This window comes from Astatotilapia calliptera, chromosome 15, assembly GCF_964374335.1.
Source record: "Astatotilapia calliptera chromosome 15, fAstCal68.1, whole genome shotgun sequence".
In the NCBI taxonomy this organism is placed as follows: domain Eukaryota; kingdom Metazoa; phylum Chordata; class Actinopteri; order Cichliformes; family Cichlidae; genus Astatotilapia; species Astatotilapia calliptera.
In genome coordinates, this window is record NC_137436.1 from 6,695,830 (window position 1) to 6,714,729 (window position 18,900).

The following is an 18,900-nucleotide window of genomic DNA, read 5'->3' on the forward strand; positions in this document are numbered from 1 at the left end:
CCTATCTCTAAGGGAGAGGCCAGCCACCCTTCGGAGGAAGCTCATTTCTGCCGCTTGTATCCGCGATCTCGTTCTTTCGGTCACTACCCACAGCTCGTGGCCATAGGCGAGGGTAGGGACGTAGATCGACCGGTAAATTGAGAGCTTCGCTTTTACACTCAGCTCCCTCTTCACCACGACGGACCGGTGCAGCGTCCGCATTACTGCAGCTGCAGCCCCAATCCGTCTGTCGATCTCCGGCTCCCTTCTCCCATCACTCGCGAACAAGACCCCGAGATACTTGAACTCCTCCACTTGTGGCAGGAACTCATCCCCGACCCGGAGTGGGCACTCCACCCTTTTCCGGCTGAGAACCATGGCCTCAGATTTGGAGGTGCTGATCCTCATTCCCGCTGCTTCACACTCGGCTGCGAACCGTTCCAGTGCGAGCTGGAGGCCCTCACCCGATGAAGCCAACAGAACCACATCATCTGCAAAAATCAGAGATGAGATTCTGAGGCCACCAAAGCGAAAGCCCTCCGCCACTTGGCTGCGCCTAGAAATCCTGTCCATAAAAATTATGAACAGAACTGGAGACAAAGGGCATTTTATTTAGATGACAAACTTTACACCAGCCAAAAAGAAAAAAAAGGGAAAAAAAAAAAAGAAAAGAAAAGAAAAAAGAAAAAAAAAATTTGTTACACACAATTTTTCATTTTCTATGAATATAATGTAAACATGTATAAAGTGGCTTATCATTGAATATGTGGTCTTTGCACTCTTTAGTCTTTCTTAGAGTGAATAAAAGTCAAGAATATAGAAAATAACAGCAGAAATATTAGCTGAACTAGGTTAAATTATACTGTAAATACACTGGTGTTTTGAACTGTTCAGGACCCCTCAATTTAAAAAAAAAAAAAAAAAAAGGAAAAAAGAAAAAGAAGACAACAGATGTTTTTTTACATTTTTATTCACAATTTTAAACATTGGCTTGATTTTTTTTTCTGAAAGATGAAAATAACTTGCAGATTTACATAGCAACTGTGAAACTAATCACAATATGTTTGACTTTGATATAAATATATTTATTATTTATCTTAATGATCAAAGGACTTACGATGTCACTGTGTACATACAGCTGTAGCTGTCACTTTTGTTTTTAGAGATAAACAGCAGTTGGTACAGTTGAAAGTAGTTTTATGACTATCTACACCCATATACTGTGTCTCTGACCTCTTCTTTGACACTTCAGGATCACACCTGTTGACTCTGCAACTACCCTTACAGCTGAAATATCTTAAAGTACTGAAATAAAGGTCACAAAGACGATTCTGTGCTGTCCTTTTGTTTCACAATGTACAAAATAATTATTTTGCATGATCAAAACCATAAAATCTTCGCTTCCTACTCAAATGGTCAGAGCAATCTACACTACTGAAGTGATACAGCGCAAAAAAAATTAGATTACAAAAGAGTAATGCATGGGATATATATACAGTTTCTTTGACTTGTAATATCTGAATTTACACTATCATTATTTACCAAAAACGAAAAATAAAACTCCCACCACGATTACTACTTTTAGCAGCTACATTCTGTGTCTTTCCACTTGTATCTTTAATTGTCTGGATATCTGCGTGCTTCAGTAATGCCTTTCGAATTTCAGAAATGGCATCGTTATTTTGCTGACACTGCAACAATCCATGCACTGTCTCATGGTAGAAAACATGGAAAGGTAACACAACATTAGAAACGCCATCCCATGTTTTCATTAAAGTTACATGCTTGGGTTCATGTGCGTGATGCATCAAAACCAGAATGACAGGCTGAGAACCTACAGAGAGCAAAAAAGAGGAGACGGATTACGAGAACATAACATAACAGTGGAAAAGTATTAAAAGAAAAAAATTTTAATGGCCACAGATTTTCTTATACTATAGAAACATTAGACAAAATTCATGCTATTCCTGATGCTTTTAAAAGCTCATCATTATTATGAGTTACTTTCAGGTCGTATTCTCAACCCCAAAAATGTCTCATAAAACACAACTGCAATTTTTTGAATGGATGACTAATTTAATTCTTTCCCTTACCTTTGACTTGCGTCATGGCTGCATCAATATCTGTCCCCATACGTGAAACAATGGGACAGAAGACAATAATGGCCTGGCAATCCTGATTGCTGTCTTCCTGTTCGATCAAATTCAAATCTGGATCCTCACTTAAAGCCTTTACTTTTTCCAGTATCTGTTGATGGGCATTAAAGGTTTTTCCACTTATCACCATCTTGTACTTCAGTGTGGCTATAGAAATAATACAAAAAATTACAAATAAAGAGCAAGTTAAATTCACAGGAGAATCAAATTAAACTTCCTGGAATACAGTGATTCATGATAAATGAAATAAAAGACTTTGCTTCAATGAGTGAAATCAATTTATTAATATAGCACAAAAAATTCTTGCTTAAATTTCAAAACATTACTAGAATGATTAACAGAGCTGTCTGAGTCTTTTATATATAAAGTTTTGAGTTGAACAGGTTTTAAACATAGTGTTTTAGATAATCTAAATGCAAATATAAAAATGTTAAGCATTCTCGAAAACAATATATGTGCTCAGGTAACTATACACTTTACAATATGCAGCTGAAATTTTAGGGTTTATTTTTCAATACAATTTTTTAGAGTGGAACAAAATATCATTTGATACACTGTACTGCCAAAGGTATTTGCTTGTCTGCTTTTACACACATATGAACTTAAGTGGCATACCATTCTTAATCTATATGGTTTAATATGATGCCAGCCCATTGTTTTCAGCTATAACAGTTTCTAACTCTTCTCGGAAGGCTTTCCACAACGTTTAGGAGTGTTTATGGGAGTTTTTGAGCATTCTTCCAGAAGCACATTTGTGAGGTCAGACATTGATGTTGACGAGAGGCCCTGGCTCGCAATCTCTGCTTTAATTCAACCGAATGATGTCCTGTTAGGTTGAGGTCAGGATTCTGTCCAGGCCAGTCAATTTCAGTCATGTTCCTTCTATGTTGGAATAGAAAGGGGGCATCTCCAAACTGTTCCCACAAAGTTGGGAGAATGAAATATTTCAAAATGTCTTGGTTTGCTAAAGCATTAAGGGGCCGAGCCCAATTCCTGAAAAACCATGCCCCATAGCAAACTATGATCCCCCTTCCACCAAACTTTGCACTTGGCACAATGCTGTCAGACAAGTACTGTTTTCCTGGCAATTGCCAAACCCAGACTCATCAATCAGATTGCCAGACAAAGACGTGTGATTCGTCACTCGAGAGAACACGTCTCAAATGCTTCAGTAATGTCGTGTTTTACACCACTGCATCTAACACCTTGGACTTATTGAAATAAAGCTTGGATCTAGCATCTTGGCTATGGAAAACCATACCATGACTCTACGGATTATGTGCCTCCGCTAAATCCGCTCTGTGATTTTACGTGGCCTACCACTTGGTGGCTGAGTTGCTGTTATTCCCAATCATTTTCAGTCACTGAGAGTTGATTGTGAAATATTTAGCAGCAAGAAAATTTTACAACTGCACTTGTCAGACAGCTGGTGTTTTTTTCACGACACCATGCTGGAATTCACAGAGCTCCTGAGAGTAAACTATTCTTTCAGAATTGTCTGTAGAAGCAGTCTGCATGGCTAGGTGCTTAATTTTATACACCTGTGACCATGGAAGTGATTAGAACACCTGAATTCAATCATCTGGATGGGTGATTACCTCTGGCAATATAGTGTGTATAACAGTGTATTAAGTTAGATTTCTGAGGTTTTTTTTAACATATAATAAGTGAATATTGAATATTGCCTGGAGTTGGAAACCTTAAAACCTGGTCAATAATACAACCTTACATTTTAACAGTGAAGAGCTAAATTTACCTTGTCTTTTATGTGGATGGTCACGCTTGAAAGAAGGAGAGCGTGAGAACCGATTTGCACTACTGGTACTTGTATCTAACAAATATTGATGTAAAACAGCTATGTAGCTATGTATGGCTATTGTTAAATAGCCATACATAGCTCCATATGCATGTGTCTGTGTGTCACTAGACTGTAAGTAAAAGAAGGTGAAATTTACCTTGTTGTATTTCTGGAAGGTCACTAGTTTGGCTATTCTCACTACTTGACGAAGAACCTGTTGAGTACAAGGGCATAACACATTTACAAGAAATAAAAAATAAAACTTATGAATGTATGTAAATATCTTAACTGTACTTAAGTAATAATATATATCGTCATATACTATAGTTTTATACTATATGTAAGGGGTTTCTGAAAATCTAACCTGTGAATGACAACATAGCAGAATTTCGACTGACTTGACCTTTTCCATGTGTTTGTGATTCATGTGCAAGATTTAACACTTGAAGCAGACTGCTACACCAGCGGATTTTGTGGCAAGAACTTAAATCAGATAAAATTACACAAATGTTTGCACTTTTACTTTTAATTCTAACCAGTGAGAAATACATAAAATCAACTAAATGAAAAGCCAGCAGTGTTTGAATTACTGACTAAAAAAATGGATGCCTGTTGAATCTACACTCATGAACTTACGACACGTTAAGATTAGGCTGATTATACAAATCATTTCATTATAATTACTTTTGTGTTTTTTTTAATTATTATTAGTTTGCGGCATAAGGTAGTCCAGGTGTTTCTGACACCTATACTCAATTGTTGCATCAAGAGGCCTACTTACTGTAACTATATATACATATATATATATGAATTAGGGGTGGGAATTTAACACGTTAATTGCGATTAATTAATTTGAAAAAAAAAAAAAATAACGTGTTAAAAAATTAACGCATTTAATGCACTTTGCATTCCAAGCAAAGGGGAACTTTTGTCAGTGCACGATTTCCTAGTATACCGATTACACTACACAGCTAGAAAAATGGAAGAATCGGAAGAAAGTGCTTTGCTAGGACTGATCGGAGGCAAATTTCATTTCAAAAGACTACCCGACGGAAGCCTTGATAAAATCTTGGTTTTGTGCAAACTGTGCAAAAGGTTTGCATACCACCGAAGCACCTTATGGTACCATCTAAATGCAAAACATGTTGCAGTGAGCACAGAAACTGTGGGAGCTGTTAGCCCTAGCCGTTCGAGTATCAACAAAAGGTGTCGGCAGCCCAAACTTGATGAAATGACTGGTTTTAGGACCAAAATTAGTGAGTCAACAGACAAACTTACAAAATCTCTCAGAGAATGGATTGCTGTAGACCACCATCAGTGGTACAAGATAGGGGGTTAGAAAATGTGCTATTTAGAGTCAGGTGATTCAACTTTCCAAATGCCATGCAGAAAAACTATATCATGTAAAATTCAACAGCTTTATGACATTGAAAAGCAAGCAAATAATATTAAATTCGATTAATAGAGATTAATTAATTACAAAACCTCTAGTTAATTAGATTAATTTTTTTAATCGAGTCCCACCTCAATATAAATATTTACATCTTATTTTCTCTAACAGTGTAGAATAAATATTCCCAAAACACTGCCACTTAACTTCCAGTTTACCTGCTGCTTTTTCATCCTTGTGTCTTTTTTCTTTATGCAAAACGTTTTCCTCTGCAGAAGAGAAGAAAAAAATCAGAGAAAACAGAGGTTGGACATTTTTGTTGCTGTTATCCTATTGGATCGGCATGACATCTAAACAACATGGAAACAGACCTGCTGTGCAAGCTGGGCCTGCAGGAGCAAAAGAGAAGATGCTGGGATGAAAAACCCCCCAATACTGTTAGATGTAGATATTTGCATTGTACTGTCAGTCTATTCTAGCTTCATCAAAAAAACACCCACCGTTTACGGTCAACAAAAAGTGAAAGTAGACTGACTGAACAGTTTGGTCATGCTGTGATCCTGCATTGGTTATTGGAGTACATGCGCAGCCCCGCCCACTATAACCACGCGATTGCTGCAAAATGTCCACCCTACTGTTACTCATTTTATATTAAGATTTAAAAATCTAGTTGGTATTGGTAAGGTGAGTAGCCTTCAGTAATAGTAATAAATCACACAGCAATAGTACATTCATGTAGTTGTAAAAAGCATGATAATATATTATGTAATCCAAAGTATTCAGAATACATTACTCTCATTGAGTAATGTAACGGAATACGTTCCAAAATACATTTTGGGGCATGTATTCTGTAATCTGTAGTGGAATACATTTTAAAAGTAACCTTCCCAACACTGACCTTAACACCTGGTGAAGAGCTAAATTTACCTTGGTGGGGACAACATTGCACTACTGGTAATTGTATCTAATAAACCTTCATGTAAAACAGCATTAAAATTTAACAATAGCCTGTGTTAAATTTTACTGGAGTGCAAAGAAAAACAAGGTGAGATTTACCTTGTTGCATTTGTGGAGGGTCACTGGTTTGGCTATTGTGGCGCTTCACTGGACCACTTGACAAATAACCTGTTGAGTACATTGGCATAACGCATTTACAAGAAATTTAAAAAAAATCTTATGAATGTATGTAAAAATCTTAACTGTACTCTAGTTCTAATTTACCATATAGTCATATACCATAGTTATATACTATATGTAAGGGGTTTCTGAGAATATATCTTGTGAATGGCAACATAGTAGAATTTTGACAGACTTTACCTTTTCCATGTGTTTGTGATTCATGTACAAAATGTAACACTTTTTGTACACAGACTGCTCTGAGCATGGCATGGGCAGAATGACATGTTATTTGAGACTCTGTTATTTAAATTCTATGGATTCATGTAAAAATAGATGTAAAAGCAAAGAAGATTGAGCCGTGGTCAGATATTATGTCTATTCAATACCAAAGACATGGCTTATAAATATTCAGCATAAATGGACTGGATCAGATAGAAAACTGGATTAAAAACCTTTGTCCTGGTTCTGCAATGGTTGAGATTTCCTGAGGTCCTCCAGTAGATTGATATGTGCATCAAGGAAATCTTGCACTTTATTCAATTGGATCTTCATTTCCTTCAACATTTTCAGGTAGTCAACCAAAACTCCATTTTCAGTTAAGGCAGCTGGATGGAAAGTTTAAGGTTATGTATAAGAATATGCATGTGATATTTTAAAACTTCCCCAAAACATCCTAAATCCATCCATCTATTTTCTTCCATCCATCCATCCATCCATCCATTCGCTTCCGCTTATCCTTTTCAGGGTCGCGGGGGGCGCTGGAGCCTATCCCAGCTGTCATAGGGCGAAAGGCGGGGTACACCCTGGACAGGTCACCAGTCTGTCGCAGGGCTAACTTATCCAAATCAATCAAATGCAAGAGCCAACAATGTTAGCAGGCTGTACTTACCCCTGAAAGATTCATGTGGGATGAAGTCCTTGAATTTTTCTATGAGCACACCAATTGGTTTCTGAAACAAAGAAAAACAAATAAAAGTGTTTATTGTCCAGATCTGATTTTCTATATGAGTTACACACGTCCAGCTGAATCTCTCTCCTCTCAGTTATACACAGCTTGCTTGCTTACCTGCTTGTTTATTATATCAAAGATTTCCCTTATCCGTTTGACATTTTCAACTCCAGGTAACAGCAAACCCAGGTCTTGTAAAGTCAGTAACTGGAGATCTGAGTCAGCTCTCAAACCTTCCTCTGAAAGATTAGATCTGTTATTGATCAAGTAGTCTCCTGATTGTCTGTGAAGGTTCTCAGTCCTCCAGGTCATTGTAGTCTAAGGAGCTTGGAAAGAAAAGCGTCTGGACTTTTTTAAGTTGCTTGAAGACGTTTCACCTCTCATCCGAGAAGCTTGTTCAGTTCTAAGAGTCAAATGGCGGAGAGTCCCAGATTTAAACCCAGTGGGAGTTTCCCCCCAAAGAGGGACAAAGGACCCCCTGATGATCCTCTACCTAATCACATGAGTCAAGGTGTGAAAACGGGTGTGGGTCACAATGTGCCAGGGTTTCAGGTGAGCTCATTGTGAAACCTGGCCCCACCCTATCATGTGATTTCTTGAGGTCAGATGGCCCAGGGTGTGAGTGGGTGTTAAGGTGTCTGAGAAGGGAAGATGGTCGCTCACAGTGGACATAAATGGCTTCTTTCACTCCTCTTTCAAACCAGCTGTCCTCTCTGTCCAAAATGTGAACATTGGCATCCTCGAAAGAGTGACCTTTGTCCTTTAGATGCAAATGGATCGCCGAGTCTTGTCCCATGGAGGTGGCTCTTCTGTGTTGTGCCATGCGCTTGTGAAGTGGCTGTTTGGTCTCTCCAATGTAGAGGTCTGGGCATTCCTCGCTACACTGTACAGGATACACCACATTGTTAAGTTTGTGTTTTGGAGTTTTGTCTTTGGGATGAACCAGTTTCTGTCTGACTGTATTGCTGGGTCTGAAATGCACCGGGATGTCGTGCTTGGAGAAAACTCTCCTGAGTTTCTCTGATACACCGGCTACATAGGGGATGACAATGTTGTTGCGTCTGACTTTCTTATCCTCCCTAGCTGGTGTCCGATCTTCTTTTCTGTGCATCTTTACTGACTTTATAAATGCCCAGTTAGGATACCCGCATGTTTTGAGTGCTTCCTTTACATGTGTGTGTTCTTTCTTTTTCCCTTCAGGCTTAGAGGGAACATGTTCTGCCCGGTGGTGTAGGGTCTAATTTCTCCAAGTTTGTGTTCCAGAGGGTGATGGGAGTCAAAGAGGAGGTACTGGTCTATGTGTGTGGGCTTCCGGTAAACTTCAATGTTGAGGTTGCCATTCTCTTCAGTGTGCACAGCGCAGTCCAGGAAAGGCAAACAGTTATCCTTTGTGTGAATTTGATGTTTTTATCCACGGCGTTAATGTGCGCTGTGAAGGATTCCACTTCTTGTGTTTTGATTTTGACCCAGGTGTCGTCTACATATCTGTACCAGTGGCTGGGTACTCTAACTTTAAAAGAGCCAAGAGCCTTTCTTTCCACTTCCTCCATGTAAAGGTTGGCTACAATAGGTGACACGGGGGTGTCTGTAGAAACCCTCATTGTATTCGAAATATAAAGTGGTAAGGCAGAGGTGTAACAGGGTGCAAATCTGATCGGGTGTGAAGTTGGTCCTGACTTCCAAGGAGCTGTCTTCTTCTAGTCGTTTTCTGAAAGTCTCCACTGCCTCCGTGGTAGGTATGCAAGTGAAGAGAGAGACTACATCAAAGAACACTATGGTTTAATCTGGATCCAGGGTAAGTTTCTGGACCTTGTTGGCCATCGGGACCATCTGACCTTAGAAAATCACATGATAGGGTGGGGCCAGGTTTCACAATGAGCTCACCCGAAACCCTAGCACATTGTGACCCACACCCATTTTCACACCTTGACTCATGTGATTAGGTAGAGGATCATCAGGGGGTCCTTTGTCCCTCTTTGGGGGGAAACTCCCACTGGGTTTAAATCTGGGACTCTCCGCCATTTGACTCTTAGAACTGAACAAGCTTCTCGGAAGAGAGGTGAAACGTTTTCAAGCAACTTAAAGAAGTCCAGACGCTTTTCTTTCCAAGCTCCTTAGACTAGTCTCCTGATTATACATTATAAAAGTTATTATTGTTTGTTGTTGTGATTTGGCGCTGTATAAATAAAACTGAGTTGAATTACAATTATAATTCAATTTATGGCTTTGTTAGCTTTTTTCTTGTTAGTTTGCAGCATAATGGAGGAACAATGGAGCCTACTTACTGTAATATATTTATGCCTATTTACATCTTATTTACTCTGACAGTAAATATTCTCAAAAAACTGCCATTTACCTTCCAGTTTATTGGCTGCCACTTCATCCTTGCGTCTTATTTCCTTAAGCAAAATATCCATGATTTCACCTGCAGAAAAGAAGAAAAAATCAGAGAAAACGGAGGTTGGACATTTCTCATACTGTATAGTTCCTGTTTCTGTTCTCCTGTTGGATTGACATAACATCTGAACAATGTGGAAACAGACCTGCTCTACAAGCTGGGCCTGCAGGAGCAAAAGAGAAGATGCTGGGATGAAACCCCCCCCCCCCCCCCCAAAAAAAAAAAAAAACCCAAATACTTTTAGCTGTAGATATTGTTGATCGTGTTGTCAGTCTAGCCAAGCTGATCACAAAACGCCCATCATTTCAGAATTAACCCACAAGGGTTAGTGTTCATGGGAATTTGTGAAGTCAGACGTTGATGTTGACGAGAAGGCCTGATTCCCAGTCTCCACTCTAATTAATCCCAAAGTTGTTGTGTCGGGTTGAGGTCAGAACTCTGCGCAGACCAGTCAAGTTCTTCCACACCAAAGTGGCTAATTGATGACTTTATGGACTTTGCTTGGTGCATTGGTGTGCAGTCATGTTGGAGCAGCAAGGGCCCATTATTGACTAAAAAAATGGATGCCTGTTAATCTGTCCGTTACATTGAGAGAATAACATGTCAACTGAGACTTCATGTCTCTGTTATTTCCATTCTGTGGATTCATGTAAAAGTAGATGTAAAAGCAAACAAGCCTGAGCTGTGGTCAGATATTGTGTCTATTCAATATCAAAGACATGGCTTATGCATATTCAGCATAAATGGACTGGATGAGATAAAAAGCTTTACCTACATTAAGTTGAAGTTTGCTACCCTCTGTAAAAGCTTTGAATCTGCACTCATGAAATTAAGACACGTTAATATTAGGCTTAAAAAAACTGGATTAAAAACCTTTGTCCTGGTCCTGCGATGGTTGAGATTTCCTGAAGTCCTCCAGTAGATTGATATGCGGATCAAGGAAATCTTTATTCATTTGGGTCTTCATTTCCTTCAACATTTTCAGGTAGTCGACCAAAACTCCATTTTCAGTTAAGGCAGCTGGATGGAAAGTTTAAGGTTATGTATAAGAATCTGCATGTGATATTTTAAAACTTCCCCAAAACATCCTAAATCCATCCATCTATTTTCTTCCGCCTATCCAAATCAAATGCAAGAGCCAACAATGTTAACAGGCTGTACTTACCCCTGAGAGAGTCATGTGGGATGAAGTGCTTGGATTTTTCTATGAGCTCACCAATTGATTTCTGAAACAAAGAAAAACAAATAAAAGTGTTTATTGTCCAGATCTGACTTTCTATATGGGTTACACACGTCCAGCTGAATCCCTCTCCTCTCAGTTATACACAGCTTGCTTGCTTACCTGCTTGTGTATTATATCAAAGATATCCCTTCTCAGTTTGACATTTTTAACTCCAGGGAACAGCAAACCCAGGTCTTGTAAAGTCAGTGACTGGAGATCTGAGTCACTGCGTAAATCCGCCTCTGAAAGAGCAGATCTGTTATTGATCAAGTAGCCTCCTGATTATACAAATTAAAGTTATTATTGTTCGTTGTTGTGATTTGGCGCTGTATAAATAAAACTGAATTGAAATAACATTCAATTTGTGGTTCTGTTGATTTTCTTCTTGTTAGTTTCCAGTGGTTTCTGACACCTATACTCATTTGTTGCAACAACGGAGCCTACCTACATTGCATAAATATTTTCATCTTATTTACTCTAGTAGTGTAGGATAAATTAGGGCTGTTCGATATAACGATATATATCGGATTACGATATAAAAACGTCTATCGTTTCATTTTACGCTATCGTTTGTTTCGTGGTGTCGCAAAATAAACTGTTTACAGCAATATTTTTTCATCGTTTTGATGGTCACTGTAGTGGCTATATTAATTTCTTAAAGTTCTCTCTTTCTCTTATATTTAATATAACCACACTACAGACGGACAAGCGCCTGTTTTTATGTGTTGTGGTTAGCAACAACGACGGTAACAGCATCGCGAGTCCGCTTGTTTATGTTCCACATAAACCTTTAAACCTTAGACTCAAACGTTAGAACAGGCTTTTCCCCGCAGCACGCCGTGTTATAGATTCTCACAAAGAAAACGGCTTAACTTATGTCTAAAAATGTATAGTTTCATGCATCTGTTAAAGATTCACAGAATTTACAGAAAATGTTACATTTTTGTGATTTATATCGTTATCAGGACGATAGAATTCTTATATCGGGATATGAGATTTTGGTCATATCGCACAGCCCTAGGATAAATATTCTCATTTTCTCTGCCACTTACGTTCCAGTACAGAGGCGGCTGCTTGGTCCTTGCTTCTTATTTCCTTAAGCAAACCATCCATGATTTCACCTGCAGAAAAGAAGAAAAAGTCAGAGAATACGGATGTTGGACATTTCTCATACTGTATAGTTCCTGTTTCTGTTCTCCTGTTGGATCGACATGACATCTGAACAACGTGGAAACAGACCTGCTGTGCAAATGGGGTCTTCGGGAGCAAAAGAGACGCTGGGATGAAAAAACCCCCAAATACTTTCAGATATATATTGATCTATCGTCAGTCTAGCCAAGCTTGATCAAAAACCGTTTACAGTCAAAGGAAAGTGAAAGTAGACTGACTGAAGTGGTTGGTCATGCTATGACGTCGCAGGGCTTTAAGCAACCATTGGTTCATGAGCAGCCCCGCCCACTATGACTGCTTAAAAAAAGTCTGGGTCCTAAAATATCCAAAGTCATGCACTGTGTGTTAAACGTACACATAATTTTTACACAAAGTACATTTCACATTTTGGCAAAACGAACAAGAACACCATGTCACAATGTAATCCTGTAATGTGTCTCATCTGTAAAACTTTAAAAGTCTATATAACAGTTAAGTAAGGACTTCATTGTTTCACTCGAGTCCCACAGCATCAGTCTTCAGGTTTGTGTTACAGAGCCAGCTTGAAAGAGCTCAGCATGCAAACACTTAAAACACCAGCAGGGTGCAGCAGTGCACAGTTTTTCTTTGCCAGTGCAACCCGTACAAAGTGCACACACTGCCATACATCTCAGTGCAGGCTTGCACAGTAAAAAGACTTCCCTCCAAATATGCTGCCGGTAAAAAGATTCCAAAAGAACACTAAAGGGCGTAATTTGAAAAGGAACAGGGACAAAACCAAGAAATGATTTCCTTTGTTTCATGTGCTGTCAGGATATTTAAAGGTGAGGAACCATTAGTATTAACCCATTTAATCTCAAATAATTTTCCCCTGCAAAATAAGTGCATGCATTTTACTCCTTAGACATCCCCTACACACAATGTTTCATTTTGTTAATGTAATGTGTGGTTAAAACAGCAACAATTGTTGCCAGTGTGATTAAATGGGTTAACACAATACTTGAACTTTGAGCATATGTACAGGATGTTCTTGCAGCCTCTCACAGTACAGCACTGACTGTGTTCTCTCCGTTCATTAAGCTTTCTGCTATTTAATAGTAGCTTCAGCAGCAATATTTTTTTTAATTGTTTTTAAATATTCTAAAAAGCTGAAAATGGCAACTTTTCCTTTATTTTTATTAGTACGTCTTCTTGTCCACTAGATTCAAATAAACTTCAATAAAAATTGTTCTGCACATGTAGCATGTGTGTGCTCACTCTGTCCTCAGAGCCAGTTTCACCAACAGCTCAGTCAAATTCGTGCTTCACTCTCTGTATGTCTGCAGAGAGCCGAGAGATAAAGAGAAGCTATCTTGAAGTCAGAAGCAGCGGCATGTTTGTCTTTGTGTCTATATAACTGTTTGAGTTTTTCTTGGAGGCCTTTTGGCAGTCGCTGACAGAAGGTGGAGTGCTTTTTTCTCTCTCGCCTGTCTCAGACTTTACTGCAGGGGGGAGACAGCTCCTGGTGGCGCTGCTTAGCTTCCTTCATGTATGCTGTTGGAATGAAACAGTGTTGTGTGAATCTGACTGCGTAACATAGCAGTCTCTATGCAATGACATTCAAAGCGTGTCTGAGAATGTGAAAACGCCTGGCTGCTCATTCTACGACGGCTCAGTGTTTAGCTTTTTGATTGTGGCTTTCAAGCTTCTTCGGTGGTCCCTTTGAAGAGAAAGCAAACAGTAATACTAACAGCAGGGTTTGAGCTTTAGTTTCAGTAAACAGCAGAAGTTGTTTTGATATTTCACTCTTTCTGGTTTTAATTAAACTGTAAGCAAATACGCCGAGCTGCTTCAGTGACCGTTACTTTATCTGAGGGGGAAGCAGTGACAAGCTTTGGCCAGAAGATGGTAATCAGGCATCATGGATCTATCGATTCAGCAAATGCAGGCGCGTTAATGGATAAGTTTAAGAGCACATTTGGACTCTAGCCTAACTTTTCAATGATGCCAAGTCTGCAGTGCATCAGAAAATACTGAACTGGAGCCAACGCTTAACCCAAACAGATGTCTCCGTCTTACTTAGTGGTCTCATTTACAGCTATCAAGATGATATCTAATATGTTTGGTTCCAAATAAGTAAGTAATGATTCATTTTGAATAAATAAAAGAGCAGTGAGTGGGAAAACATGTATTTGACCATGTGAAAAACTACAGAGCACTTTTGACCCAAGAAGTGCATCACACAGAGGAGGAGATTATAATCAATTAATCACATGTATGTTTAAAAAAAACCAAAAAAGTAAGGTCGATGATATCAGATTTGAACCTATGGTCAAAATTACCGCAAAGTGCAAGACCACAAAAGTGTGGATTTCTGATTTAGAGGCTGGTGCCTGCTGTCTGTACATCCTGCAGATGGCACAAGGAGATACAGTTTGTAAAACTGCGTCTTAAAAGCAAATCAAACTGACATAAACTCAGTATTTCTGCTCAAATCTCAAATTCCTCTTGAACTTAACTTCAAAAATTCTTGCAGAGCGGAGTCTGCAATCATGCGACCTGCCTTCATTTAAAGCCAATCTCAGAGAACATTCAAAGGACACCGTCGAGCCAACTGAGAAACTTAAAATTATTCTACATGCAGAACTTTTAGAAAACTTTAAATGGGCTCAGAGGCAAAAAAAAATCTGATTTGGTCCAAGGCTATAATGCCATGTCATGTGTACCAGCATACAGCATGTATTAGACTCTCTTTTTAGACCACAGACTGTCCTGTGCCTCATCATCTGCTCTGCTGATCATGTCAGAGTACGATGACTGCTGGCAGACTCACACTTCTATGCTATGATCAGAAATAGCACTCACTTGAGTTTCGACTGAGTCATGATAGCAAGACTACCTACATTGTGAAGCCTCATGGGTGCTCTTTGGTTGCTTTATTCAGGGGCAGTGATACGAAAACACTGCTGTATTGCCTGTGCACATTACATATAAACTGAGTCGAGGGTTTGGGGGGATGGAGCAGTCATATATAAAAGTAATAATTCCACTTTTCCTGATAACAGCTTAGACAACATTATGACGTGTTTGATAATGTTGCTTCAGGAATGTGAAATTGAATTAAAACAATTATAAAAACAACAACAACTGTAAATACAGGCACATAAATAAAGGATTGACACAGTTATTAAAAAAACAACTACAAGGGAGAATGTATGATTTCCTGTGTGTGCATGCTGCAAAGAGCAGACGCTGACCTTTGGATTTCATAAGCAAAGAGTGGATGTGGAAAGACGATGTCAAGTGGGGAGAAGAAATTCTTATGTATTTGATCCTTTGATATGAATGGCAAGCAGATAAGCACAGATGAGAGGTTGCTCTAAAACAGGGGAACAGTGATGCAACTTGTGTTCCTTCGCACCAGGAGTCTGATCTCCTCCTCTTAACACACTCAATTATCTCAGAATGAGATTTTCTCTCGACTAGAAACAAGCAACATGTAAGATTAAAAGTCAACGCTTTGTAGGCACAGATGCACACACATTCACGCACACACACACACACATACACACACACACACACACACACACACACACAAAGCGCGCACTGTCACAGACATTGCCCTGAGTTATTATGCATTCATAAATCAAAAGGTTGTGACGGGAATTAATCTAAAACGATGGTGAGCGTAAGTCACCGGATGCAAATATGACAGCTTTATTAGAAAACTAGATTGCTTGAATTTGTCTGAATTAATGTGACACTTTTTCAGATTAAATAGCACTCCCTTCCCTTCACTTACCAAGCTGGGGATGGAGGGGGGAGGCGATTAAGGCGACCACAGAGAAGCAGAGGCTGCTCATATCCACAGTGGGGGTTTTTGTTTGTTGTTGTTGTTGTTGTTTTACCTTATTGTTGTTTATACAACAGCAATACTTTTTAATTAAGTTTCTGAAATGAGCAGTCCAACTATGATCCGAACAAACTGAACAATCACATTCATAGTGAGCTCTAAATACAAATATTTAACTCATAATGATGAATATGGAAGCTGCTACTCTATGTCTGAGCTTAGATGGGCCAACTATTGGATGTAAATATTGATTAGTTGGCTGAAATTACAATTTTAAATGATTCATATGTTAGCAATTAGCAAGTATTTGCAGCAGTATGGCAGGGGTGTCAAACTCATTTTACATCATGAGCCACATGGAGCCCACTTTAATGTGAAGTGACATTTCTATAGTGTGAAAACACAGGAACTTTTCTACCATCTGCTATATGTTTGACTTACTTTAGTGTAGTATAATTAGCTATGGAGGTTATCAGTAGGGAAAGTTATAAAATATTATATTTTCCAAAGTTATCCAATGGGCCAGCTTCAAGTCTTTGCCAGGCCAATTCTGGCCCCCAGGCTTTATGTTTGACACACCTGGTCTATGCCTTTAGCCACAGACTTTCCTCCAAATATTGTGCCATCTCGCTCCACAAACCGATGACTAAAATCCCAAAAGCTTCCAAAACAGTAATCCACCAACCAGTGGGTGACATCCCCTACCATCTATAGGCCTCCAGCTAAATGGTTGTCATAGCCTAGCAGACACAGCCGTCCCGCTCTCTTTTCCTGGCAGTGCTCGGCAGGTATTGCCACTCCAGCTGCAGCCTCTTCAGCACACCTGTTCTCTGTTACCTGCTGGGGATTTGAAGACCAGGCTCTTCCACCAGTCTCCGCCAGATCGTTGTACTTAGCAGCAGTAATCAGACCTGTGCTTATCTTATGCTTTGCTTAACCTCGGGTTCTCGCTTTTCACCTCCTGGTGTGTTTGGTTGCTGATTCCTGGTGAAAGAAGCAGTCGGAGCCTGGATTGGGAAAATCAGGGATATTCAATTGGGATAGCACAAGGACATGCAAAACGTAAAAGTGTGCATCTTTAAAGCAAATCCAACTTGAATAAACTCCACATTGCTGCTCAAATCTTAAATTCCTCTTGAACTTAACATCAAAACGTCTTGCCGAGCAAAGTCTGCAATCATGCGACCTGCCTTCATTTAAAGTCAATCTCAAAGAACATTCAAAGGACACTGTCAAGCCAACTGAGAAACTTAAAGTTATTACATGTGCACAACTTGTAGAAAAACTTTATGTGGGCTCAGAGGTTCTTGTTTTACAAAAGCAACATTTAGAACAGGCAAAAAAATCAGAATTGTTTCAAGACTATAATGCCATGTCATGTTTAACAGCATAGAGCATCAATGAGACATACATCTCCCAGCAGATGTCTCGTTTTAGACCACAGACTGTCCTGTGCTTCATCATTTGCTCTGCTGGTCATGTCAGAGTACAATGACTGCTGACAGACTAACACTTCTGTGCTACCACCAGTAATACAGAGTGAGAATCTTGAGCTCTCATTTTCCTTCCTAGTTCTCTCCTGATTCAAACAGTTGGTGTCTTGATTGGGAAATTCCCTGAATAGAAATTCTCACCTGTAAAAACCTAACTGGCCGGGACAGCTCTCTGCCCACTTAAATAAATAAGTTCCTGCCTGAAGAATTTACATGCCTGCCTACTGTAACCCAAACAGAACACACCAGCATTGCAGGTTATGCTTACCTGTCAACACTCACCTTCACTCCCCAGGTGAAACTTGCATTCTGGATAACCCTGCCTATAAATACAACAGTTAAACCGGTAACATTTGTCTGGGTTTACTTTTAGGTCCAGACATTCTAGTCCAATATGAAAATGCTAATTTATGGCGTTTTAAAAATGTTATATATACTGTATGTGCATGATAATGGCCTGGTTCTTTTCAGCTCTTCTTGACAACATGTCTCATTCAGCCATTGGCACACTTCCATACAAGCATGCTTTTCTACATTTAAGTGCTTTCTACCTAACTTTAACACTCTAATGAATTCACCAGGAACAATTCAGTTTAGTACTGTGTCTTTTCCAAGGATACTTGGCATGCTAGCAGAGACTGAATGACCAACTTTACTATCAGTGGATGACCTGATCTTCCTCATGAGCCACACCCACCCCGACCAAATATCTGAAAGCTAAATATTCACAGCTGCATCACCATTTAGATGTTTAGATCTTGTTAATGTTGATATTTTGTGTAATCTTCTGTTTAGACCCAGCTGAGATCAATGGGAATGTCCTAAGATATTTTCTTTATGTTGTTTGGAAAACATAAATCTAAACTATGATGGTAAAAATATGGGTAGATAGGAGCTCACCGAAGACATAGAAGAGGTATGAGTGCACCAGATCTGTAGAATATATTTGTTGAAAGATTTCATTCAAAATTCAGGAGATGACCCAGTCAGTCAGCTTTGTCTTCTGGGAAGCACTGAGGTCTCCATTAAAAAAGCCTCATAGTGTTACTTCAAACAGCAGTTTAAGCTATCTCCGTGAGGATTGACTGACTGCTGAGTGACAGATCAGCCAACCAAAATTCCTCCCCATGGAGAGAAACAACAAAGATTGGAAAAAAAAAAAATTAAAGAAATAGCAGCTATAATTTACCTCATTTGCTGCATCTTTGTAAATATTAAAAAATGTTCGTTTTATTCCCTCGGGAAATTCTGATCACAATTTGGGAAATGTTAGGACTGGAATAATTAATCAGGCTTTGATTTAAAATGTACCTGATCAAAATAATTGTTGCTGCTCAGTGCTCTTATTAGCTTTTTAAAGAAAATGATGTGAAACAGTGGTGCTTGGGTATTTTCAAAGTAAAATAAAGAAGTGT

The 18,900-nt window shown here is 39.1% G+C and overlaps 1 protein-coding gene across 3 annotated transcripts; it reads right to left on the bottom strand.

Moving 5' to 3' along the window:
• Window positions 1-1,048: 1,048 nt before the first annotated feature.
• On the bottom strand, window positions 1,049-12,401 carry LOC113007039 (uncharacterized). Of its 3 annotated transcripts, XM_026143363.2 has the most exons (15): window positions 12,251-12,401; window positions 12,064-12,132; window positions 11,132-11,253; window positions 10,955-11,015; window positions 10,663-10,809; window positions 9,748-9,816; window positions 7,509-7,630; window positions 7,332-7,392; window positions 6,895-7,047; window positions 6,380-6,448; window positions 5,695-5,712; window positions 5,542-5,592; window positions 4,091-4,147; window positions 2,073-2,282; window positions 1,049-1,813 (listed from the first exon to the last, which is right to left on the bottom strand). In XM_026143363.2, the coding sequence occupies exons 2-15, from the start codon at window positions 12,122-12,124 to the stop codon at window positions 1,518-1,520; spliced, it is 1,497 nt and encodes a 498-aa protein (XP_025999148.2). In that variant the 5' UTR covers window positions 12,125-12,132; window positions 12,251-12,401; the 3' UTR covers window positions 1,049-1,517. The 3 variants fall into 3 exon arrangements, with proteins under 3 accessions (XP_025999148.2, XP_025999149.2, XP_080146358.1); XM_026143364.2 differs by lacking the exon at window positions 5,695-5,712; XM_080290232.1 differs by lacking the exons at window positions 5,542-5,592; window positions 5,695-5,712.
• Between the last annotated feature and the right edge of the window lie 6,499 nt (window positions 12,402-18,900).